Source organism: Arvicola amphibius, chromosome 10 (assembly GCF_903992535.2).
Source record: "Arvicola amphibius chromosome 10, mArvAmp1.2, whole genome shotgun sequence".
Lineage (NCBI taxonomy): Eukaryota > Metazoa > Chordata > Mammalia > Rodentia > Cricetidae > Arvicola > Arvicola amphibius.
The window spans coordinates 57637743-57664593 of NC_052056.1; the positions used below are offsets into that span (position 1 = coordinate 57637743).

Consider the following 26851-nt stretch of genomic DNA (forward strand, 5'->3'; position numbering starts at 1 on the left):
AAAAGGTATAATTGATAGTAAATGGAAACTGAACTTAAAAATGGGTTACTTCCTGTACTTTGTCAATGAAACTTGTATGTTGCTTCTTTTATAAGAGCACAGTAAAATCTTGTCTGCTTTGAGTCTTCTAATATGAATCTGTATTGCCAATCAATGAATATTCATCCTTACCTCCATATGCTCAAAAACATGTATAAGAACTTATATTTACTAGTCTGTTAATAAGCCTCCAAGACCTAGTAAGATGTAAACTTTGATGACCTGCCTTTTTGATTTTATTACGGTAATGCTACTGACACCTTTTCTCCAACAGAAACACCCATCCATATCTCTGACTTTGTGTGAGCACAGTGTAACAGAGCAGGTGTTACCTGCTTCTTCGCTATCAGCTCCTGATCTTACAAACCTGCACATCTTTGAAGGTCATTTCTCTTTTTTGTTTAGAATGACTCAGCATTCCTGTCATTTTTAATTGCCTGTATGTCCACAGATTATCTCTACTTTTTTATCTCCCATGTTTTCAAACTTGTCAAATTTTATGGAGAAAGTGATAATTTATACTTATTTAAATGAACCATTCTTACTATATCAAAGTACTGCTTTTGTTTTGTAAGGATTGTGCTATAATACTGCTTGCATCTAAATGCATGTTTTTTCTTTTTTCTTCCCTTCTTTCCTCTCCCCTCCTTATACAAACACAAATTTCTACAATCTGAAGACTTTAGATGACTAATTTTAGAGGTTTGATATAATATTTTTAGGTAATCCTACCGTTTAACATTTTATTCTTCCAGACAGAATATATTCGTATCTGTGACCATATGTGAACCTAATAACCACTAGAGCAGAGCAATGATAAAAAATAAAATGGATAGCAAGATTTAGTCTTACCTATATAAAGAGATTTTCCTCATTGTTTAAATCTTTATAAAATATCACTGACTCGGGCTGGAGAGATGGCTCAGAGGTTAAGAGCATTGCCTGCTCTTCCAAAGGTCCTGAGTTCAACTCCCAGCAACCACATGGTGGCTCACAACCATCTATAATAGGGTCTGGTGCCCTCTTCTGGCCTGCAGGCATACACACAGACAGGATATTATATACATAATAAATAAATAAATAAATATTTAAAAAATATCACTGACTCTTGTCATATGCACTACATAGTTAATACCCTGAGTGTTAAGGGATCTTTAACCTTTACGCCAGCTATTCATTTTTATTATTGTAAGACTAAAATAGATATAGGTTATAGCTAAATGGATAGTCATGTTAGTGTTTCAACTAATTTTTTTTGTTTGTTTATTGTCTGGGGTCATAAGCCAGTTTGTAGTCTGTTCGCTCTTTCCACCATGTAGGTTATTAACATCAAACTTAGATCATCAGGCTTGACAGACAGGAGCCTTTACTCACTGTGCCATCTCACACTGAAAACTTTTTATTTTTTAAAATAAGCTTTTGGTTTCAGTTGCTGGTTCTTGTTTTAAACAATGTAATAATTTATAATATAGTCTTTGTAGCATACTAAAAAGTAAAATACATGGCAACAATAACAAAAGAATAACAGAACTTAGAAAAGGGTTTTTTTTTTAAGATTCCCCCCAGCTCAGCCTGTTTGGGCGCTGGGGGTTGGGAGGGGAAGGGTAGTGCAACCTGGAGGGAGTTTCTTTGTTTTAATAGCCTGCCTGCAGCAAGGTAGGCCTTTTGTCAGTGAGATTTCTGGCAAGCAAGGGGCCCTGATCCTGTACCAGAAGATCCATCAGAGGGGTGAGTGTGTTCCTGACCCGCGGCAGAAGCCCCGGAAACAAAGCACAGACATTCCTCAACCCCCTGAACTTCCTGGTCATTCTGCAGGGGCTTCTCTCCCCAGCTATTGCCTCTCTCTCTTCCTATCCCATCCCAGCTTGCCCCCAGGCACCCCCTCCCTTATTCAGGGCCATAAGATCCCCCAGCTCAGCCTGTTTGGGCGCTGGGACAAGGTGGTGAATGCAACTTGGCGGGAGTTCCCTTGTTTCAATAAGCCTGCAGGCAGCAAACTAGGCCTTCTGTCTGCGAGGTCCCTGGCCAGCAAGAGGCCCTGATCTTGTACCAGAAGATACATCGGAGAGCATTTGAAGGAAGAGATGGGCGCAATGCAAGAATTCCTCCAACAATCTGAAAAACAACATAACACCAGAACCCAGCGAACTTACAACAGGAAGACTTGAACACCCTAATCCAGAAGAAGTAGAAAAAATTGACACTATGAAAGCGATAGAGTCCCTTAAACAGGATGTGAAAAACTCCCTTAAAGAAATGGATGAGAAGATAACAAAAAGTTTGAAGAAATGAGTAAATCCGTAGAAGATACCCTAAGAAACCAAGAAAAAACAATCAAACAGATAATGGAAACAGTTCAAGACTTGAAAACTGAAATGGAGGAAAGGAAGAAAACAAAAACCAAGGGCCAGCTGGATATGGAAAATCTAGGTAAATGAACAGAGACTACAGAGACAAGCATAACCAACAGAATACAAGAGATAAAAGAATCTCAGATGCTGAAGACACCATAGAGAAAATAAATTCACTGATCAACGAAAACAGCAAATCTAACAAATTCTAATCACAAAACATCCAGGAAATCTAGGACACAATAAAAAGACCAAACCTAAGAATAATAGGGGTAGAAGAAGGAGAAGAATTGCAGCTCAAAGGCCCAGAAAATATATTCAACAAAATTATAGAAGAAAACTTTCCCAATCTAAAGAAAGATATTCCTATGAAGGTTCAAGAAGCATACAGAACACCGAATAGACTGGATCAAAAAAAAAAAATCCCCTCGCCATATAATAATTAAACACAAAACATACAGAATAAAGAAAGAATATTAAGAGCTGCAAAGGAAAAAGGTCAAGTAACTTAAAAAGTTAAACCTATCAGACTTACACCTGACTTCTCTATGGAAACCATGAAAGCCAGAAGGTCCTGGATAGATGTACTGCAGAAACTTAAGAGACCATGGATGCAAGCCCAGACTACTATACCCAGCCAAGCTTTCATTCACTATCAATGGAGAAAACAAAATATTCCAGGATAAGAACAAATTTAAAAAATACGTAGCCACAAATCCAGCCTTACAGAAAGTAATAGAAAGAAAATCACAACCCAAGGAATCCAGCAATGCCCACAATAACTCAGACATCTAGCGACCCTTCACCAGCACAGCTCAAAGAAGGGAAACACACAAACTCTACTACCAAAAAAAAAAATAATAACCTGAGTTAACAACCACTGGTCATTAATATCACTTAATATCAATGGACTCAATTCACCTATAAAAAGGCACAGGCTAAGAGATTGGATACAAAAAAAGAGGATCCAACATTTTGCTGTTTACAAGAAACACACCTCAACCACAAAGACAGACATCTACTCAGAGTAAAGGGTTGGAAAAAGGTTTTTCAATCAAATGGACCTAAGAAACAAGCAGATGTGGCCATACTAATTTCTAACAAAATTGACTTCAAGCTAAAATCAATCAGAAGAGATGGAGATGGACATTTTATACTAATAACAAGAACAATTCATCAGGATGAAGTCTCAGTCCTGAATATCTATGCCCCTAATATAAAAGCACCCACTTATATAAAAGAAACATTACTAGAACTCAAGGCAGACATCAAACCCCACACACTAATAGTACGAGACTTCAATACTCCACTCTCACCAATGGACAGGTCAATCAGACTTGCTTTCTGATTGTAACCTCTTTTTCTACCTCTGGATAAATCTCTCTCCTATACACATTTCTTCTCTCTACTCTGCTACATTTCTTCACATAGGGCTACATCTCTCTTCTACATCATTTTCTCATTCACACACACACACACACACACATTTTTCACTCATTCACTCACTCACCTTCTTCAGCTTTCCAAACTCTGGACAATTATGAGTTGTATATACGTGGTTCAGCCCACTCTAATAACATGTAATAAGTCATACAGTTTCTCTCAGGCTAGGGAGGTCACATTGACTATAACCATGGCATTGCTTGGCCATACAGGTGGGAGGCACAGCATATTTGCACATAGCCTAAGGGACATGATGGAGAGTGACACTGAAATTTAGGACCTTAGCAATAAACAGTTAGTGACTGAACCTTGAGCCTTGCATCATAAACCAAGGCCAGGAGTACGTGCAGAAAATCAATTGCTGCAGAGTGTTATGTCTTAATGTTATCAACCTGACTTTGATTCAGTAGACAGACACCTGGGAACTTGCCCTTGTGCATATTTTGCAGGGGCATCTAGTCTATTTTGAAACTACTCTGAAGTCTAAAATCAGCTAAATACGTAAAAAAACTGTCCTTAGAGTCTTCCCAGATCCCACCTCCGACCAAAGGGTCTTGGCTCCAGCAGCTTGGCAGAAGAATTATTAAGCATGTTTCCACTGACTGAGGAAAACAAGCATGTGGCCCAGATGTTGCTCAGTTCTGGTACCTGTCCCAGATGTATCTTCAGATTCTGTGGTGTGGATCTTCATGCATCTTACAAATGCCCATCCAAGATGAAGCAACTGAAACACAGAGAGGTTACGCAGCCTGCCCAAAGTTAAACAGCTATTAAATGAGCAAGCTAGGACTTGAACAGTATCTCTGAACTCAAAGCCTAGGATTTGGAGCTACAAGATGTGGATTTGAATCTCAGTTCTTCACTGCTCGCCTTCCGTTTACTTCTCTGTACGTGGGAATGGTGATAACCTCTACCTCACGGAATTTTAAGGACATGATCTATTAAGTATGCGAAAGCAATTGGAAACCAGAAGTGGCACATCCACAGTGATAGTTGCTGTGTGTGTACATGCTCAGCTTATAGCCAGTTTTGTGTAGTCTTCCTTAAATACTTTTTCCACACACATCACACTGTGTATATGTACTGGATTCAAATACATTTTATAGAAAGAGACTGTCAGCAACCTTGACCTGTAATATACTTTTAAATAAATATAAACAAAATAAAAAAACTGTTCTTATAATTGAGAAAATTGTAATTTTTATTTGTCAGCCTGAGTATGAAAAATATCTTAGTATTATTTTTATTCATCAAAATTGTTACATTTAAGTAGAAATCATCTTTCTGACCATCCACAACTATATGTGTGACCAGTAGATGGAATATATATGTGAGATAAACACACAGGCAGTGGGGAAAATACCCATAGCTGTTATTAGGGAAGAAATGTAGTAGCACTTGAGAAAAATTACAGACAGAGTAGCCAGTTTTCAGAGTCTGTGCCCCTGCAAGCCTTGCTTGAATGGGGTTCCTCCATCTGAGGATTACTCATCTGGTGGGTCAAATATCAATTGCCATCTGGTGTATATTCTTGTGGCCTCTAGTTAAGCCATGCTACCTGCAGCTCTCAGCAGTCTTCCTTGATCAAACCTAATTTTCTTTACCTCAGAATGAGTCTACAGAATCTTACTTCATGTGGAAATAAAAGCATAATCTCTCTCCCAAAGTAACATATCTTTTGACATAAATTGTGAAGTAAAGGTATTTTCAAAATATATGGGTTGGTTGAATCTAGCAGTTTTCATAATCAGTGTCTCGTAGCAGCCAAAAAATTTAAAGACAACACAATAACATACAGGATCCAAACTCTGTGTATTTTCTATCTTTATGTGGTTTATTATACTTTTTATTACTCTATTTCTTTTTAAAGGAATTTTTCTACCCTTTTTCCTTTCTCTCCCAAGCTTTGTAGCCCGTTTAGAGGTTTTATTCCGTCTGAATCTGTCTTTACTGTGTATCTGTTATATTTTCTGTCTGCATGAGCAAAAACCTTAACCCACCATGAAGCATGCTGGCAGAGCTCTCAAGCCCATAGGCAGCAACTTGAAAAAGTCTCTCTGTCCTGTGGCCCATGTGTGAGACTGCAGAACCCACCAGGCCAATTAAATCATGGCAGTTGGTGGCCATTTCCGTCTTGCAGGTAGCATCTCTTCCTTGCTGCTGCTGTGAGACTGTGAGACAAGGAAGCTGCAACTGGCTCTGTTTTTAGTGTATTTAGAACCTTTTGTAAAGCATTTTTAGACCTTTGGATCCATACTGGACTGTGGGCACCATTTGTAGGTGGGAGTTTTCCTGGCTAACTTCTTTTCTGATGCCACACTTCTTCCTATCATTTTCCTAGTTTGGTTGTACCGCCTATAATTCCTGCCTGGTTACTGACCAACCAGCTTTTTATTAACTCAATCTTAGTAGCAAATTTTTACAATGTACAAAATGATTATCCCACAGCACAGTTGCAAATATTTTTTTTTTTTTTGGTTTTTTTTGGAGACAGGTTTCTCTGGAACTAGCTCTTGTAGACCAGGCTGGTCTCGAACTCACAGAGATCCACCTGCCTCTGCCTCCCGAGTGCTGGGATTAAAGGCGTGCGCCACCACCGCCCGGCAGTTGCAAATATTTATATAGAAAAGTGAACTTCAATCCAAATTCCATAGCATGTACAAAGTTTAACCCAAGATGTGTCCTAAATATAATTAAATACATGACCTAAAACTATAAAACTTCTAGAAAATATGGTAAAAGTTGTGAAATTGAATTAGTCAGTGATTTTTCAAATACTCCAGAAGTCAAAAGAAGAAAATTAATGAATTGATGTCCTCAAAATTTAAAACATGTGCTCTATAGATCTGTTAAGATAATGAAAGAAAAACAGAGATTAGGGAAATGTCTTTGCTGATCATTTATCTGTATACTAATCCATAGGAAGAGATTTTAAAACTCAATAAGAAAACATGTAATCTACTTTTATGTGGCCTGAAGACTTGAAAAGACAAATCTTCCAAAGAAAATATACAAGTAACGAGCACAGGAGAAAGTGTATCAAGTCATTTGAGGAAATACAAATTAAAACCACAGTGAGGAAATCCACACTGAATGTCTAGAATGGCTAGAATCTAAAAGATCAAATCACTAAGTATTGGCAAGTTAATAGAAGAAATGTGATTGCTCAGATTCTCTTAAGAATGTAAAAATAATTTGATAGTTTCTTAAATGTGTGTATCAGACTGGAGAGAGTTCAGAGGTTAAAAGTATTTACTGCTTCTTCAATGGACCTGAGTTAGGGTCCTCACACCTACATTGAACAGCTCTCAACCACCAGGAACTCCAGCTCCAGTGGAACTGACATCCTTGTCTGGTCACCATGGGCACCCACACACTTGTGTGTACACACACACATACAAACAAAAAGAAATCTTTAAAAACATATGAAATACTAGCATATACAGAGTACTGCATATATTCAGCACTGCAAAAATAAAGCCTCAAAACCTAAGAATAATCATTTTAGCAATAGTTACATGTTCAGTGACATGAAGTACATTTACTTTGTTGTGTCACCTTTAGCACCATTCATCACTAGATTTTTTTCTTCTTTTAATTCTATTTTACAATTTTGATTAAATAGCATACTTATTTCCTCCTTAAATCCTAAAAGCTATCCATGTGTGTGTAAATTTGATTAAGTACTTAATATGAAGTCATACAGTGAAGTCATACAGTATCCTTTGTGTACAATTTATTTCACTTAGTATAGTGTCTTCAAAACTTATTCAGGGTGTAGCTTGTGTCTGAATTTTTTTCTTGAAATTTGAATAAAATTCCACTGGGCATATTCTGGAGGCAGAGACAAGTAGATAGATCTCTGGGAGTTTGAGTCCTGACTGAGCTATATAATGAAACTGTCTCAAAAAAATACTTTTGATAGCATTCCATTGTAGGTGTGCTGCATATTTAACTTAAACAATAGTATAGTATTCAAGGGTTTTATATTTGTGTGTGTGTGTGTGTGTTTTGTTTTTGAGGGGGATGCATATCTTGGTTTGCCTTTTTAACATGAGACAAGGTCTCATGAAGGCCAAACTGCTGTAGAGCTCATTGTGTAACTTTGAAGATGACCTTGAATTTTTGGTCCTCTTGCCTTCCCCTCCCAAGTGCTGGATTACAGGTATTCACTGCTGTACTGTACAGTTTTATGTGGTGTTAGAGATTAAACCCAGGAACTCTGCATGTGAGGCAAGCACTCTACTGACTGAGTTCTGTCCCCAGCCCATGTTTTTTGTTGTTGTTTTAAATATAGCTAATAAATGTGATTTGTTATTTCATTATATTTTATATTTGCATTTCTATTATGATTAGTGATTTCAGTACATTGCCATGTATTTATTTACCATTTACATAATCATATTCAAGACTTTTGCCCATGTCAAATCAGTTTTCTTTTTTGTTGATAAGCTGTTTGAGTTCTCTGTATACTGATCTTTTTCTGATAAATGATTTGGAAATGTTTTTTCTATTCAGTAGAATAGTGTCCTTTGATATACAAAAATCTTCATTTTTTATGAATTTCACTTTGTCTTCTGTTATACAGTTTGCGCTCTTATTTTTAGGTTTTTGACCTCCTTAAAAAAAAAACTTGTGAGCAGTTAGTTGTAGCATGAATATTAAAAACCCAGAGACAGATATTGGGGTTCAACCTGAAAATCAGAAAAGGAAAGCAGCAACCACTAGACCAAAAATGGGCGATCCTGCCTCCATGAATCCTCAAATTGAGACTGTGTATGAAGTTGTCTCCTCCCATCTTATATTCCTTTCTACTGCTAGGATTAAAGGCATGCACCACCACTGCCCAGCCTTTATGATTAACTGCTAGGATTAAAGGTGTGTGCTACCACTGCCTGGCATGTATGGCTGGCTAGTGTGGGTGATTTGCACTGATCTTCAGGAAAGCTTTGTTTATTAAAACAATATACCACTATATTTCCTTTTTTGTCTAAAATAATATAAAAGGATATAACTAATAAAATAAAAACTATATACAATAAGCATAATAGTTATACAATATATACAGGCAATAAATACTTCAACAATGTCTAGTCCATTTGCATTTGACAAATTTAGAGAAAATACTCCATATCTATCCTATCTTGGTGAGTTCAAAGTCTTGTACCTAATTTACTTTCTATCATAATTTGCTTTCTGTGTCTGGTAAATGAGGAAAACTATAACTATCTAGCCTTCAACTCCCTCAGAGACCCAAAATGAAAATAATATTAACTGAGTAAGCCGAACATGTGATCAAGCAGCTTCCAAAAAACTGTAAGAAATGCCAGAAATAGCTGGCTGCCTGAACAGTCACTCCAAGTTCCTCTGCAACATTGGGGCATCTATCTTCATCCTCCAGGCCGTAGAATACCCAAAAGATTTTTTCTGTAAAGCGGGATATTCTGAAGGACTGTCCTTCCTTGTCTTGACAATGTTTTTCAGTCACTTTTTTTGTGGTCCGCTTGTCTAATTAGGACAGCATACTGTCAGCAGTTGAGGCAGGGGCATTTCCTTGCCCAGTGGGTTACTTATACCACAAAGAAAGTAAAGTCCATGTGGAGTTTCTTCTGTGCCCATTATCTTCTCTGAAGTAGATTAGTGCTACCAGAAACAGACATATCTTATTGTCATTAAAAAAAGAATATGTTATTGAAACATCTTAAATGCCATATTCTATAGACCTCTGAGTTATTTGAAGATGATCTGTCTATCTAAAATATATTTTTGTTTAACCTTGAAAACATACCTAATGAGACTATAAGTTCAGTTATAATAGGTGATTAACTATTAACCTTCATTTCTTTGTTATGCTAAACAGTTGGCAATAATAATTTTCAAGGGCTAGAAATTTGCATTATATTGTTAAATGAGTTGTATAGGTACAATATCTTGAACAAGAGTAGAAATGTATGTACAGTATATCCTAATGAAATTAATATCAAATTTGTATCAATATATAAACTTTATATACAATATACAAAAATTTAATATAAAACATTTCAAACTAATAGTTGCTTTTTAAAAGTTTATTCAGTAATACACCTTTTAATATTATATTTGTATCCTCCCTTTTTTTCCAAATAGATTGTTTATCTACCCTTTTTATCCTATCGTATCTATATCCTTCTTTTTTCTTTTCAAAACAAGAACCTTGAATCTAATTTTCTTTGTTTAGCTTTTCTCCTGTCTATTACTAATATCAATGTGCAACCAATCCCCGTGAACAATGACAGATACCCTTAACCCAAAGAAAGACTAAAACTGCCCACCCTACCTCTTGGAAATGTTAGCCTTGTGTTCTTAAGTTTACTTCCTGGGGGGTAATGACATCTTTAGGGGGATCCTGAAAAGAAAAATTTAGGTCATTTGTTAAGTCCTGGGAGAGATAGCTGTATCATTTGTTATACTGTCTCTTTGTAATGGGAAAGAGCCGGGCTTGTCTCAAGTTCTCACTAGAGTGGTCTGTAAGACTGGGATCATTTCAGCTAGCCTCCTCAAAATTGTTCTGAGAAGTTTGTAGTCCAAAGCCTATCTTTAGGTGGTATCTTTTAGATTAGTGATGATATCATAGTCCTGGAGGAATCATCATTGTGGGGCTGCATCCTCCTTTTGGAGACTTCAAAGGTCGCTGTTAAGCATGCTCATGGTTCACTGCAGAAAACTGATAAAGACTCAAACCCAAAATCATGTACAGGAAGGTAGATGAAACCTTTTTTTAAAAAAAATTAGTACTCTATATGACCATTAATGTCATGATAAATGTTTAGAATATGTATATGTGTATGTATTATAAAACTTATATCTTAAGAAAACTGTTAAAGAGTCAATATAAAACCAAAGGATTATAAGATTAGTGTCAAAAATAGTCCTTAAATATTTATATTTTTTATGTCCTATATCAGGTGGCTCTTCTACCAGGAGACAGATTTTAGATTTTACTTTAATAAGCATGCTTGGGTTTAGAGAAGGAGAGAGCCACATTCCAACTCCAAAGTCAGCTTTGATTTTTAATTATACTGGGACTACAAAAAGACTATTTGGATTATATGTCTGTAGAGAACAGAAGAATAATTGGGACGATATATGAAATTTTCTTCTGTTGAAAATGTGATATGCCAGTAGGCCAATTTGCTCTTTTTCTCAAGATATTTTTTCTGGATGATTTGTCCTTTTTTCTCAGATGTCTCATTTGTACAGTGGTCTTCAGTTTCCTTAGCTGGATACCTTTATTCTCCTGTAAAGACAGAAACAAAATCCTTCCACTGCCCTAATTTTGGGGAAATTCTCTTTTGGCAAGTTATATCTGATCAAATGAAAAGCATTTGTTAGTTTTATAGGTTAGTTTAGATTAAACAGACATATTGCTTAATGAATTATCATCTCTTTTAATTAAGAGGTGTCTCTTGTTCAGATTGAATCCTTATCAATTTTGATGGTATCCATAGCTTTTCTTCTCCTGTGGAAACAAAAGCAAAACCCCTTCCCCAACATAACACATGTCCTGTTTTCCATTCTGAGGTTAGTAAATCTTTAAAGTATAGCAGCTAATTTATTTCTGTAGTTATTTTCTACTATTCTATATAATATCTCTCCACAGTTGTTGTTCCTTTCTCATTAACATTTAGAAAATTCAAAATAAATAAAATATTATACAATCTGTTTCTGAGGGTATTTATCATTTCTTTCTGTTTATTTAACATATCCTTTCGAGTTCAATGTCATCTTTCTATAACTGCCTGCCTTGTAGGATTGTGTGATGTACCTATGATTTATAATAAGCAAAAAAAACCATTTCATTCTCATAGAGACATATGTTGAAGCATTATCTGTCTTTATTTGTACAGGTATACCCATGATGGCCATAACTTCTAGCAAATGTGTGATTACTGAATCAGTCTTTTCCAAATGCAAAACAGTTGCCCATTAAAAACTTGAACAGGTGTCAATGATGTTGTGTACATATTTTAGTTTTCCAAATTCTATATAATGGAACACATTCATCTGCCACATTTCATTCCTTTGAGTACTCTTTGGGTTACTTTCTGCAAGTAGTGACATTTGATTGTATAAAGAACAAGTAGGACTTTTCCTTATAATTTCCTTGGCTTGTTGCCATGTGATAGAAAAGCCTTCTTTTACACCATTGATATTGACATGATTTTTTTAATGAAATTCTGAGGCCCTCAGCACATTTCTGATTAATAATTGGTTGATTTCTGCATTATCTTGTGCTAGAGGACCTGGCAGACCCATATGGGATCTGATATGTGTTATGTATATGGGATGATTCCTATTCCTAATCTTCCAACTGAATAAATAATTAAGTCAATTCTGTATCATCTGGTATAAATTCATTAGTTTCAATATGTAAAACAGCTCTTTCTGCAAATCACGAATCGGTAACTATATTGATAGTTTTTTTTTTTTAATCCCTTAGTACCAGGAGAATAGTATATGTCTGACTTTTGGACAGAATTATAAGGGCTTTGTTCCACTTTACTTAAATTTTCTAATTTGTAAGTTTCCTTTATTGATTTACTTGCATTAGTATAGAATATATGGGCTCCAGTTATTGGTGTGTCCCATGCAATGCAAGTTAGTTCTCTTTATAAGTTTATAATTCTCTTGCTTTTGGGATAGTTGTTAGTCTCTCCCAAAAATTTACTACAGGCTCTTTGCCAGGTATCACTTTCTTTCCATGATTTGTCAATGTCATCATTAAAAGGTACTATAAATTCTGCTGAATCTTTTCCTGCTAATTGATGAAGTCTCAATTCTCTGAGATTTAACCTTTTCCACATAAATTTTTAATTTTATTCTCAGTTTATGTGGTAAAAGCTTCATTCTAAGATAATATCTTCTCTCTACATTAAAATTCTTGTTGGGGAATATTAAGTGGGTAATGTGACCAAAATGCAGTTAAGACTCAGAACTACATGATCCACATGTGCCTTCTGTAATTTCTCTTCAATCAAAGCCAGTTCTCTGTTTCATCTGATAATTCCATGGGTTTGTTTTAAGTCCCTGTCACCAGCTAAGGTTTTGTTTAAATTAATCAAATTATCAGGTTTTATCCCAATATTGTGCCGTAGAAGAGAAATGTCTTCTAGCAATCTTTGGAAGTCATTAAGAGTCTGCCATCAGTCTCTCCTAATTTGCACCTTTGGGGGTCTAATTTTTTGTAAACCTGTTTTATAACCTAAATAATTAATATAATCTTCTCTTTGTATTTTTTCAGGAGCAATTTGTAATCCCCAACAAGGCAAAATTTTCTTTACTTCTTCAAACATGCTTTCTAAAGTACATACATTTGAATCGGATAATAAATATTATCCATGTAATGGTAAACTATATTCAGGGAAATTACTTACATATCATTTCCAATGACTGACTTACAGAATATTGGAAAAGGGTAGGGCTACTTAATATTTCCTGTGGGTGAAGCTTTCATTGTTAAGTCTTAGCAGGCTGAGAATTATAAGTAGGCATTGTGAATGCAAATTTTTTCTGTTTTTTTTCTTGTAAAGGTATAGTGAAGAAACAATCTTTTAAATTAATAACTGTAAGAGGCCATCCTTTAGGTAATAGAGAAGGCAAAGGAATGCCAGACTGCTGAAAGCCTATTGGCTGAATCACCTTATTAACAGATCTTAGATAGATTACCATTCTCCATTTTCCAGATATTTTTAAAATAACAAATTCAGGAGAATTCCAAGGGCTGGTTGATTCTTCAATATGTTGAGCATGTAGTTGCTCCTGTACCAGCTGTTCTAAAGCTTTCAGTTTCTCTGTTGTTAAAGGCCATTGTGCAAACCATATAGGTTTGTCTGTCGACCATTTTAAAGGTAAAGCTGTTGGTGCCTTTGGAAGACCAACAACTGTTGTGCCCTGTTCTTGTACAATCTGAATTGTCAGTTGCTATTCCCTTTAATACCTTCTAATATTTTTCCCAGAAACATGTTAATTTTTTCCCAAGATTGGGGAATGTTAATCTAAGTATGCCATTGCTGTAACAAATCATATCCCTACAAATTTATTGCTATGTTAGCCACACGTGGTTTTAATATTCCTCTCTGTCCTTCTGGTCCCATTCAACCCATCTCGTGCTCTACTTTACTTGAGATAAAGTTCTGATCCCTAAGCACTGAACATTTACATCCTGAAGAGGCCAATTGGGATGCCAAGATTCTGATGATATTATTGTTGCATTCACACCTGTGTCTACCAGACCTTCAATAACAATATCATTTACTTGTATTTTTAATTTTAGTCTTTGTTCATTTATAGAAGTTTGCCAAAATACCTGCTTTATGGTTTCTCCTGAATTTTTTGCTCTTTAACTATTCTATTGTCCAGAGCAGTATAGTTTCTCACAATAGGCATTAGTTTCTTTAATTGCTCCGCAAAGGAGTTTCCTCTACAATGGCAGGAAATGACTGAACCAGATTTGGCATAGTAGCCTGCAAGAGGTCCCTCACAGAGTTTCCCCCCAACAGCAAAGGATTACCTTGAATATCCCTTATTGATCTATGTTCATTAGTCCAATGCCTGCTTTTACCACACCTTCTGTATAATCCAGAATGTACAGACATTCTGAATAGATTAGGCCTAGAATTCTAGGAATTCCCTGTTTACAATCTCTCTTAAGGCGACTTTTCTTGCCATAATTATTTTTTCCTCAAACCTCTGAAAATCGCCTCTCCTATTCAAGTATCATCATGGTCATGAGATTCAATATTAATTTTATCTCAGATTCATTCCTTCAAAGGTGCTGACTGTGCCTTTAACAGTCTGATTATGCTTTTGCATTGAGAATTAGCATTTTCAAAATCCGGAGACTCGTTGTTTGTCTAGCTTCTGAATTTGGTATTATTCTATGTACTACTGATGTCAATCTTTGTAAAACATCTATGAAGGTTTCTTTTGGGTCCTGTATGACTTTGCATTCAATCTTCTTTCCTACTCCTTCAGTTCTGTCCCAAGCATTCAAAACTGCTGCACAGCATAAAGCCAGGATGTGACCACAATATAGAGATTGCCTTTCTACAGAAGCATAATTTCCTTCTCCAAGAATTTGATCTTGGCAGATTTCCATATCTCTCACTTTACTCTATTTTCAATAGTCTTAGCTTATTCTCTGAACCAGCTACTCATTGTATTTGTGGACCAGGCTCTGTCCAGTCATTAGGGATAATTCTATTATAAACTGACCACAAGTTTAACGTTTGCTTCATAAAAGGTGAATACATACCATATGAGATTATTGCTTCTTGAATCTCCTTAAATCTAACATTAGCAGAGGAGTCCATTCAGCTCTTCATTTGGCAGTTCCTGTATGGTGGATATATTAAGGTTGGTTGTTTAAAAACTTTACTCTGTTCTCTCTGTTCTTGTAATGCTGCACTGAAATTGGTTCTTCATTAAATTCCTTTGTCTGTGATGTGTTTAAGTTTTTTTAAGACTTATATCTTAGCACTCAGATTAATCAACTTTTTAATGATAGAACAAAAATGGTAAAGCTGATAATGTTTACAATTACATAAATCCCATCTAAATCTGATAGCCTCTCGTATAATCATTTCATTTTCATACTGTGCAGTGTATTATCATACAGAGAAACAAATGCCTCCAATGTAATGATGTTTCCCATTTTTTAATGTGGGAAAAACGCTTAACTAATTTCTCTCTTTAAGAATTCCCAGTTAGCCATGCAGTGGTGCTGCACGCCTTTAATCCCAGCACTAGGGAGGCAGAGGCAGGCAGATATCTGTGAGTTTGAGGCCAGATTGGTCTGCAAGAACTCCAGGACATACTCCAAAGCTACAGAGAAACCCTGCCTCAAAAAAATAATAAAATTCCCAATTGTCTTACTAAATCCTCCCATGATATTGATGAAGATGTGAGGCTTATCGCTACTGCATAGAACAGTAAAAGCCTGACTAAATTTTAAGGCAGCTACCTAGTTTGGCAGCAGCCCAAGAAGGGGGTTCAGGGAGAACCTGACGGGAGAGAAAAAAGAAGTCCTAGCTGGTAGGGCAGTGACGCCAGCTACGTGTTGATCTGGCCTTTGCCAGTGACTGTAAAGCCACAGGCAAATGGCTTTTTCATGAATTTGTACCCCAAATTTGTCACATTGGGTGACAAATGGAGCACAAATAATAAAAATCAAAAACAGATACTGGGGTTCAACCTGAAGATCAGAAAAGCAAAGCAGCCAGCCACTGACTCTTACCTCTACCACAGACATAAAATAGGTGATCTTGCCTCCAGGAATCCTCAGATCGAGACTAAGACCTGTCTCCTCCCGTCTTACATTCCTCTCTAGTGCTAGGATAAATGCATGCACCACCACTGCCTGGCCTCTATGGCTATCTAATGTGGCTACTGGGATTAAAGGTGTGTATGTACTACCACTGCCTGGCCTGTATGACTGACTAGAGTGGATGCTTTGCATTGATCATTATGCAAGCTTTATTTGATGTGGGATTCCCCTCTCAATGTATGCTGTGAATGTTTTATTACCACTTGTTACTAAAGAAGCTAATTCAGCCTATGACAGGGCAGAATATAGCCAGGCTGGAAGAGATATAGAGAGATAGTAGGCAGAGTCCTTGAGACGGCATGTAGCTGCCTATGTACACAGATGCCAGACCCTTACCAGCATGGATCTACATAAGACTAAAAAAAAAAAAACTTTTAAAAGTGGGGGGCTTCTAGACCCACAAAATGGGAGTCAATTGGATCTTCTTGGTAGCCACATTTTTTCAAATAGGCTCTGTTTGCTGGTAGCGAACAGAAGTATGGCTCCTTTTAAGAGAAGGCTTCCTGACTCAGCATTAGCAGCAAAAACTGTGGGGCCCCTTTAAGAGCCAAATTTCTGGTTTGTGCTGACAACACGAACTCTGGCTATTTTGGGAGGTCCTGTACTTAAATGGGGTTTCTGAGCAGAGTGCTACAGATTGATTAATAACAACATAGGCCCACCGTGTCCATGGAACTAGGGTGGTGAGCATGGCTTGCAGAGGTGCTGAACTTACCATTTTGAATTGGATGGAACAAACAGGTAGGCCCGCAGAGTTGTAGGCCTAGCCATGCCCACTTAGCATAAAAAAGCACTCCTTTCAGAAAATGATTACAGGTATACAATAGCACAGATTCAGATATAAAAGACTGCTAAATGAGACACAATGTGTTTTTAAAAATTAAGTAGGCTTGGGAGGGAGAGGAAAAAGTATAGACAGTTATAAAAAGAAGTAAATAGTTTTAAAAAATAAAACAAAGTCTAAAGAGACATTAAAAGTAATATAAAAGTACAGACGGGCTGGAGAGATGGCTCAGAGAAGGTCCTGAGTTCAATTCCCAGCAACCATAATGGTGGCCCACGACCATCTGTAAAGGGGTCTGGTGCCCTCTTCTGGCCTGCAGACATACAGACGGAATATTGTATACATAATAAATAAATATTTAATTAAAAAAGACAGACATCGATTAAAGGAGTAAAATTTTTAAAAAGCCACGTAAAGATGGAATATACACAAAGTCTAGATTAGGTATATTATTATGTTTTCTTTGAATTTTTTGACTGCAGAGAGACATTTGATTCTGGGGGCTGTTAAGTTAAACCAACATAAAGGTATCTTGACTTCAAAATTTTTCTTTGGAAAAGAGATTCTGTTTTTGTTTCCACAGAAGAACCTATGAATTCCTTCCAGGCTAATGTGGTTTGCTGGAACAAGACCCCCAGATAGGTCTCAGTGAACCCAAAAAAAATACTTGGGCCAACAAACAGCGGGAAGCAGTTTGAGGAAACAGCACCCAAATCCCAAAACAATTGTTTATAAATGTTTATTTTCATTTTAAAAGGGTTGGTTATAAATGATTAATGATAAATTTCTAAAAATGAAATAAGGGGGATATGATATAGATTTGAATACTTTGCATTGGCATGGATATTGGTCTTTTGATACAAATTTAAGGTTGATTTTGTTATGCTGTGTGTGTGTGTGTGTGTGTATATATATATATATTTCTGGTCTTATGGTATTATGTTTATACAGCTCTTTAAAATATATATGCTTAAAAGTACAGATTAATAGTCATTTATAATAGTCAAACTTGTAGTCATATTAGCTAGGTTTTCTAGATATACAGAGATATATTTCGGTTAATCTTCAACACTTCAAAGACCTACAGAATATGGCATTTAAAATGTAAGAATTTAGATTTTTCCTGACAGTGAGACATGTCTGCTTCTGACAGCACCAATTACTTCAGAGAAGTTGATGGGCATTAAAGAAACTCATTTTAAAGTTTGCCTTCTATGTGACAAGGCTAGCCATTTGGAGCAAGAAACTGTGCTTACCTGGATTGCTTGATGGTATGTCATATGAACTGGACATACAGAACCCACAGAGAAGTAACTACTGAGATTCCTGGAAGATGGAATGGTCCTTCAGTGTTCCTGCTTCACACCATTACAAGGCAGGACAGATCTTCAAATTTCCTGCTTCATGGAAAAGTGTGCTGGATACTATGGGCTTGTGGGCTAAAGATGAATGCATTACAGGAGAACTTTGGATGACTGTCCAGGCAGCAAGATGTCTGTCAATTCTAGAGTTTTGGAAGTTGCTTACAATGCGCTTCCTGTTTACTTAGGTAATACTATATCCTTCTGGGGTCTTTGATAGAATTGAAGACTAAATAGTTATAGTTTTCCTTAGTTATGATAAAAAGATACATTATGTGAAACTTTAGACTCACAAAATATATTGTAACTGTAATTCTTGCTTGATACCTGTTTTGTTATATGTAATTTTACTCGGTTGAAGATAAAACCTTCCTTTTTATTTAGACAGAAAAGGAGAGATGATGTGGGATTCCCCTCTGTATGTTGTGAATATGTTTTATTAATATTGATTAATAAAGAAGCTAATTTGGCCTATGTCAAGGCAAAATATAGAAGGGCTATAGAGAGATAGTAGGTAGAGTCAAGGAGATGCCATGTAGCTACCAAAGGAAACAGATTTTGGACTTTACCAGTAAGTCACAGCCTTGTGGTGATACACAGATTAATAGAAATGGATTAAGATGTAAGAGTTAGGTAGTAAGAAGCCTGAGCTAACAGGCCAAGCAGTGTTGTAATTAATATAGTTTCTGTGTGATTATTTGGGTCTGGGTGGCTGGGAATGAAAGAGCAGTCTCCATTTACATTTGTTTATTAAAACACAAATAATATACCACTCTAATTAGTAGTTCTACAGTATCCTCTTAAGAACTATTGTTAAACCTCCTTTTATCAAATGGTTAATTCTTCCATATAATCTCTGCATATCCTTGTGCATACTCTTAACCACCTCTCGTTACTTACACTCTCTGATACAATGTAAAGACTGTGTGAATTGTTCTTTGACTATACTTTTTAGGAAATAATGATAAGAAAAGTTTGTATATATTTGAATTCAGCATAGATGCAATATTTCTAATACTTTGAATCAGGTGAATATGAGTGTAGATCTCACAGATCTGGAAAGATGAGTGTAATTCTGATAAATACACCAGTTTTTTAAAGATATATAATGTACACATTGTTCTGCCTGCATGCCAGAAGAGGGCATCAGATCTTGTTATAGACGGTTGTGAACCACCATGTGGTTGCTGGGAACTGAAGTCAGGATCTCTGGAAGAGCAGCCAGAACTCTTAAACCCTGAGCCATCTCTCCAGCCCCCTGGTTTGTTATATTTTAAAAGTTTCTTTGGACAGATTTTAGTGCCCTTTGGTAAGATTTGTAACTGAAAGGTAAGTTCCCAACTGGAACAGGACTACATAAATATTTGATAAAGTTGTGATATCAGAAATTTTATCAGCTATAAGACTAGGATTGTTTCATTCTTATTCAAATTGTCACTAACTTCCCCTTAAATTATCTGAATAGTCTAAAGGATAGGTTCTTTTAGCAGGTTTCTGTTCTTCATTCTGTGAAATCAGGATCAGTTATAAAACTGTGGTATAGATGCATTTAGAGTAGGGATCAATAAGTAAAATAGTATTTCAAATGGGGTTCAAAACAAAAGGAATTGGCTTTGTTCCTCTTCTATATAATGTACTTTTTTGGGGGGAGGGGGGTTTCGAGACAGGGTTTCCCTGTAGTTTCTAGAGCCTGTCCTGGAACTAGCTTTTGTAGACCAGGCTGGCCTCGAACTCAGAGATCTGCCTGCCTCTGCCTCCTGAGTGCTGGGATTAAAGGCGTGTGCCACCACCGCCCGGCCTATAATGTACTTTTCATTGTTGTCTCCTAATATCAATGTCTTTGAAGAAATGATGCTTGGAAATACATACCAAAGAGAAACTTGGGGCCTAGAGAGATATCCCAGTGGTTTAGAACCCTTGTTTCTCTTACAGAGACTCCAGGTTCAATTCCTAGCACCAACTTGGAGACCCACAACCCTCTAACTCCAGTTTCAGGGTGATCTTAACACCCTCTTCTAACCTCTGAGGGCACAGCATATACATATGGTGCACATGCTTACGTACAGACTCAACACGCATGCATATAACTCCAAGAGAAAATAAGTTAATTTAAAAAAAAAAAAAAGCTTGCCCACCTACATTGTTATATAAAGTCAGGGTTTGGGAAGTTGTTATTTAAATTCTGACTGGTTGGTTTAGTGGCTACATTTTTGTTTATGTTATGGGTTGGTTTGTTTGCTTATTTAATTGTCCTTTAGGTTTTTTGAGACAAGTTATCACCATGCCCCTGAACTCATGATTGACATGCCTCTGCTTCTGCATGGAGATTACAGGCATCACTATACCCAACTAAATCTACTAATTTAAAGACAGTTTAATACTTGAAGTAGATTCTATAGATAAAACAAGAGACTGCTATGAATTCTAGAAGCTCTGCTCTGTGGTTAGGTAAAGCATATTTTGATCTATCTGTCCTCATGACAAGTTTTCTGCCATGTGTTTTCAGGACTCTCAGATGTCAGATGTGGCCAGCAGAGAGCTCCACACACAAGCACAAGAACGACTTCAGCACTATTTTATGGGAAGGGCCATAGAAGAAAGAGCCCAGCAGCACAGAGAAGCTCTGATGGCTCAGATCAGCACCAATATTGAACAGTTGATGAGTATGCTCTGCTTCCTTCTGTTTTATAGAAGGAATAACCCATGCAAGAGATGTGACATCCAAAATCTGTATCAGGACAATGCCACACACAAAAGTCTTTATTCCAGCCCTCAGAAAATCTTACATCATCCCAGTTTTCAATAATATGGAGTCTGTAGTTTCTGTTTGTGCTTGTTTATCAACTCGAATATTTCAGCTCCAGCAAAATTACTAATTTTAAAGACGTTGTGTCCTGCTAGCCACATTCTGTTCTGTAGTCCCCAAAGCCTTCTTTTAATTTTTTCATATTTTAGAAGTAGACGATGACAATAGTTACAGTGCAGCACACTTATAGGACATTTATAACTTTTAATAGCATGTCTTTACCAAAGTTTCATCTTTAGCTAACAAAATTTATTCTTTTATTCTTCTGTTTTAAGCCTGGAAGTTGCCAAGGGTTTGGGGTTGTTGCTGCCACTCACAACTGCAACTTTTGGTAGACACCTTCCTTCATAGTTAGCAGTGACAACACATTCAGAGTTGAAACCCTATCCTGTTCCTGACTGTAAATGGGCCACAGCTCTGCTGTTTCTAGTTTGTGCTTGCCTGGCACACTTCTACTAACCATTTACTTTCTGTTTGCTGTAGAGGCACCAAGTCTGAAGGAGGCAGAAGGAAAGGAACCTGAGCACTTCTTAAGTAGATCGAGGCCCGTGGCAGCCAAGGCCAAACAGGCCCATCTCACCACCCTGAAGCACATACAAGCACCTTGGTGGAAGAAGCTTGGAGAAGAACCAGGCGATGAGATTGATGTTCCAAAGGATGATCTTAATATAGAATTAGGAACTTTATTTATTGGTGGAACAAAACCCCCCTAGAAGAGGGTAACTGTGAAAGCCAGCAATCTTACATTTTAGGAGATTGCTAGTTTTGCCTCTGGCATGCTGGAAGACTAGAGCTACCAGTGGCTTTCCAGAGGATGTTCTTCATGTAACAATTGGAAGCAACAAACAGAGCATTGGCTACCTCGGTCCAAGTTCTTTCCCCTTTCTGTATACCCTCTCTCTCTCTATTCACAAACAGATTTGTGTGCTTTATTGTGGGACAGAACTCAGTGTGAAATTCTATTGTTGACATGAAATATGAAATTTCTTTCGTTTCTGTTTTCTAACTAAAGGTTGTTTTTTTAAAAAAATAAAATAAAAAATAAATATTGTGTTTCTGAAAAACATGCCAGGATTATTTCAGTTTTTCACATTTGTTATCAGAATTTCCATTATTATTATTACTACCATTGTATTTTTTACCTTGACAAAGTTTAGAAAAAGGCGGTCAGCAAAAGGACATTTCATTATCTGAAGAACAGAGAAGCAGCAGAGGGAAACAGTAGGTTATAGTTTATATATTGTAGTAAAATAATGTATTTTAAATTATTTTTATGTGTATCAGTGTTTTGTCAGCATGTGTGTCTGTGTGAGGGTGCTGGATTCCTTGGAACCAGAGTTAGAAAAAGTTGTGAGCTGCCATGTGGATGCTGTGAACTGAACCTGGGTCCTTTGGAAGAGCAGCCAGCCTTAATCACTGAGTGTTTCTCTAGTCCCTCACAAATAATGCATTTTTTTAAAGCTGGGTCTCACTATGTAGCTCTAGCTAGCCTTTAATTCACAAGACCAGGCTGGCTTAAACTCACAGAGTTCTACCTGCTTCTGCCTCCCAATGCTGGGGCTATCATGCTTAGACATGCCATCATGCTTAGCTATATTTCCTTTTAGAAGTGATAATAGAAAATAAGTTCAGTTACTGGCTTTTGTTTTGTTTGTTTCTCTGTCTCTCTCCCTCCCTCCCTCCCTCCCTCCCTCCCTCTTTCCTCCCTCCCTCCCTCCCTCCTCCTTCCCCCCCCCCTCTCTCTTTCTTTTTTGAGAAGAGCGTCAGATTCCACCAGAGTTCAGTTTACAGGGGGCTGTGAGACACCAGACAGTGATACTCAGAACCCGACTTGGGTCCTCTGCAAGAGCAAGTGCTCTTAACGACTCAACTGTCTCCAACCTCTTACACTGTTTTCCAATAAAATAACCTTTAGTTGGCCACTTCTTTTTCTAATCTATAAGATCATATGACTCGTTGGTATAGATTATACTTGTGGTATATATGGCATACATATATGTGATATATTTATATGCAACTTATATATTTGACAAATATTTGAATAAGTTTTAAGTTGAAGATACATCTGAAAATACATCTGGATGACAAACAAGGCCATAGGAAAGTTTTGGGATGTCTGTATTTGGCATAAAAGAAGATGAAGCGGACTTTGAGAAAATAACTGTCAAGGGGAAATGGAATAGAGTAAGAGTAAATCAGAAGAGACTGTCTTTTAAAAAACCTTATTCTTTCATTCCTACATTATGCAATGCATTTTGATCATGAACACCCTCACCTTTTTATCCCCCTCTCAGACCCTCTAAAAACTCTCCAGCGACCCCCAGCTGTCTTTAAAAAACAACAAAAAATACCTAGTTTAATTAGGGTTGCTTGTATGTGCATGGGTGAGAGACTGTGTTTACTGAATCATGTAATACTTACTAATGGTGACATCCCTGAAAAATATTGACTCCCTTCTCCAACAGGCATTAACTGCAAGCAGCTATTTAGCTAGGAGTGAGGCCTCATGTGCTCCTCCATCCATCCTGGAATATTGACAAGCTTGAGTGATGTTATGCAAGTTACCATAGTGGCCGGTTAATAGATGTATGCAGCAGCCATGTCATGTCCAGAAAGCAGCTTTTTAAGGCACTTCTTCACATCCAGTTTTTAAATTCTTCCTGCCTCCTCTTCTTTGCTGTTCTCTAAGCCATGGTGGTTGGGAGTGAGACTAATGTCCTTTTCAAGGCTGAGAACTTAATGGTTCATTATTCTCAGTCCTTTGACTAGTTACAAATTTCTGCATTCACCTTTGCTCATGGCAAAAAGAAACATCACTAATCAGTGGGTATACACATCATATTTACAAGTCAATGTGGAAACATGTCCATTCAGCAAAACAATAGACGTTCCTTCCTAGTGTCTATACCTTCCCAGCTAAGGACTTTTGGACAAGACTTACAATACCAGACATGAATTCCCTTTTGTAGAGCCTGCCTGATATCCAACCAGATAAGGTTCACCCACATTGTTGTACCACTGAGCACCTTATGTGGCAGGCCAGTATTGTTGCATGCAGCGTCCACTGTAGGCTAAGACCAATGATAACTTTTCTCCCCCAGAAGCTTTAGGCATACTTTAGCCACTTTCCAGGTCAGTCCCAGACTGATTTCTCTGTCCTGTAATGAAAGTGTATATGTTCTACAATACAGTTTCACTGTCTAGTTCTCGTGGACAACCAAGCACAACTGCAGTAGCTTGCATTTTCTGGGTTTCTGAGCCCTTCTTGGCTAATAACTCAAAGGGAGCTAGCTATCCCAGGCCTAGAACTGGGATTTGTTGAAGGACCCATGAATATGTGAACAGCATAGTCCACCCACACAAAGCATCTCTGTTCAAACTCCATTTTAGAAAACCAATATATTTTAAAATTAGCTTACAAAGTAGTAGTTTCCATTAGGCTTTCCATAAATCTGTTTTGGTTAGCTGTCTCCTAACCATCCATTCCTAATGTCTCCATTCCCATACCCCTTTCCACATAGTTTTTCTGCCTTCATTATTTCTCCTCCACACACATCTCCACCCCTGCACTTTAATCCCCTTCCTCCTCAGCCTTCCTTCTCCAATATTACATGTGTGCTGCAGTATAGGACTTTTTTTCCCTCAACTTTTTCTTATTATACATTGAATTAAGGGAAATGGTCATTCTTTTTTAAAATAATGATTATCATTGTGTATGATGTGTGTATATGACTTCCACAACACATGTGGAGGTCAGAAGACAACTTTTGTTTCTTTCCTTTTGCCTTAATATAAATTCCAGGGATCAAACTTGGATCATCACATTTGTATGGCAAGAGCTTTTCCTATGAAACCATCTCATGGACCCAAAATGATCACTCTCTGAGAGACACCTGAGTGAAAAAAACTTCAGTTTCAGAATAATATTCAAATGTCTTTGCATAAAATGACACACCAGATTATATAGGCAACATGTTCCTTGCCTATAGGTTCATATCACCTTTGTCAAATATCTCAATCCACACATGGTGATGAAACCTACCCCCACTGGTCTTCACTTTCATTTGGTGCCAATTCCTAATTATTTGCTTTTGGGAGAGACAATGGAGACACAGACTAACTGCAGACAGGCCTGGAATTCCATTTGTAAATCAAACTGGTTTCAGAATCAGAGATCTGCCTGCCTGTCTCCCAAGTGTTGGGATTAAAGGCTTGTTGGGATTAAAGTCAAGTGTCACACACATGGAAAATTCCTAAATTACCATTTGCCATCCCAGTCAATCTCTCAGTGTCAGTGTGCTGCAGCTGGGTTGCATCTGAAACCATTTCCATCCTTCAATGATGTCTGAAGGAGTTTTAAGAAGCTCAGCTCAGCACCAACCTCTCCACATTTCCTCATTCCATTTCCTTTGTATTCACTGCAGTTCTCTGGGAATGACCAGTCTGGACCCACCCAAGAGAAGGTGGGGCCATGCCTGCTAGATAACTTTATAACTTCTGCAAGGAGAGACCTTAAAACTGAAAGATCTAAGGCGAAATGTATGTATGTGTACAAAGAGATAAAATTCACCTCTTATCCTGGCTCTGACCCTCCCCAAAATACCTTGTACAAACCAGTGTTTTGAAGTCGATTATATCGTATTTAAATTAAATATAGTCACACATAATATTGCTTCAAGGGACATTTAGTACCCCCTGTATACTATTCTGGGACCTGGAGATACAACTGAGATCAAAAGAGACAAAAACCTTGGGATTTCTTATAATAAACTGTGATAAGGCAATAAGATAGTTATGTTAGGTGGCAAATATATATAGTAAATATACAACTTAAAATAAGCAGCTAAGAGATGCCTTATCGAGCTACTATTTGAGCCTCGAGATTGTGTGATCATTAGGATGAGATTGCAAATATAATGGGCTAGCTGAGTGTTTGGTGTATAATGAAATTCCATAAATTCATAGTAACATTCTTACGAAGAATGTCTGAAATCATTAGGAGTTGGCTAGATTTCTGCATCCTCCGCCGCCGGCCGAATGAAGGAGCATTTGAGTGCTATCTGTCTCTTGTTGGAGCTCCTCACAGACTCGTCCCAGAGCCTGAGCCCTTAAATCTCTGTCTGCTTATCCCAGCTGAAACGCCACTTTCCAACTCTTCACTGTCTCTTACTCTCACATCCTGAGCGATACCAGCAAAGGATGCCTTGTGACGTCAGGTTGTAGTCTGACTGTTGCTAAATTGCTGTTGTCTTTGACTAGCCGAGTCTCTGGTTCTCATTTTTTCATCACAAAGTTAAAAAGCCATACTAAACCAAGTTTCAGGCTCTACTCCGGGTTGGTTCTCACACAAATCCCAATACTAACAGCTGGTGCCCCTAGTCCAAAATCTCCTCAAAAGCTTGGGCCATAGTCTTTAGCAGGAACAGTAGTAGTTAAGAAATTAAGGTAAACCGGAACTCCCAAACTACACAGCAAACACCTGATCTTTGCAGAATACCCACCCTCTTGGCATTGCCCGGCCTTCTTGGATCTTCTTCCGGGTCACACCCTACACATACTCATCCCTCAGGCCTCTCCTACTGAGAATCTGTTGGTTCACCCTTTGAGGAAGTGGAAAATTTTAGGGCATTGATTGGTGTCTGCCGTTGTGACGCGATAGGTTACAAACAAGGCGTGCCTGGTCGCCATGGTAACGGTCCGTGC

General features: G+C 37.4%; 1 protein-coding gene across 2 annotated transcripts in view; it reads left to right on the plus strand.

Annotated features, from left to right (window-relative positions):
- Positions 1-22214, plus strand: part of Iqcb1 (IQ motif containing B1) — a 74280-nt gene extending 52066 nt beyond the window's left edge. For both annotated transcript variants that reach the window (XM_038346375.1, XM_038346376.1), the window contains 2 exons: positions 20849-21005; positions 21632-22214. In XM_038346375.1, coding sequence (XP_038202303.1) covers positions 20849-21005; positions 21632-21861 — 387 coding nt within the window. In that variant the 3' untranslated portion in view covers positions 21862-22214. The remainder of the gene's footprint in view (positions 1-20848; positions 21006-21631) is intronic.
- Positions 22215-26851: the final 4637 nt, after the last annotated feature.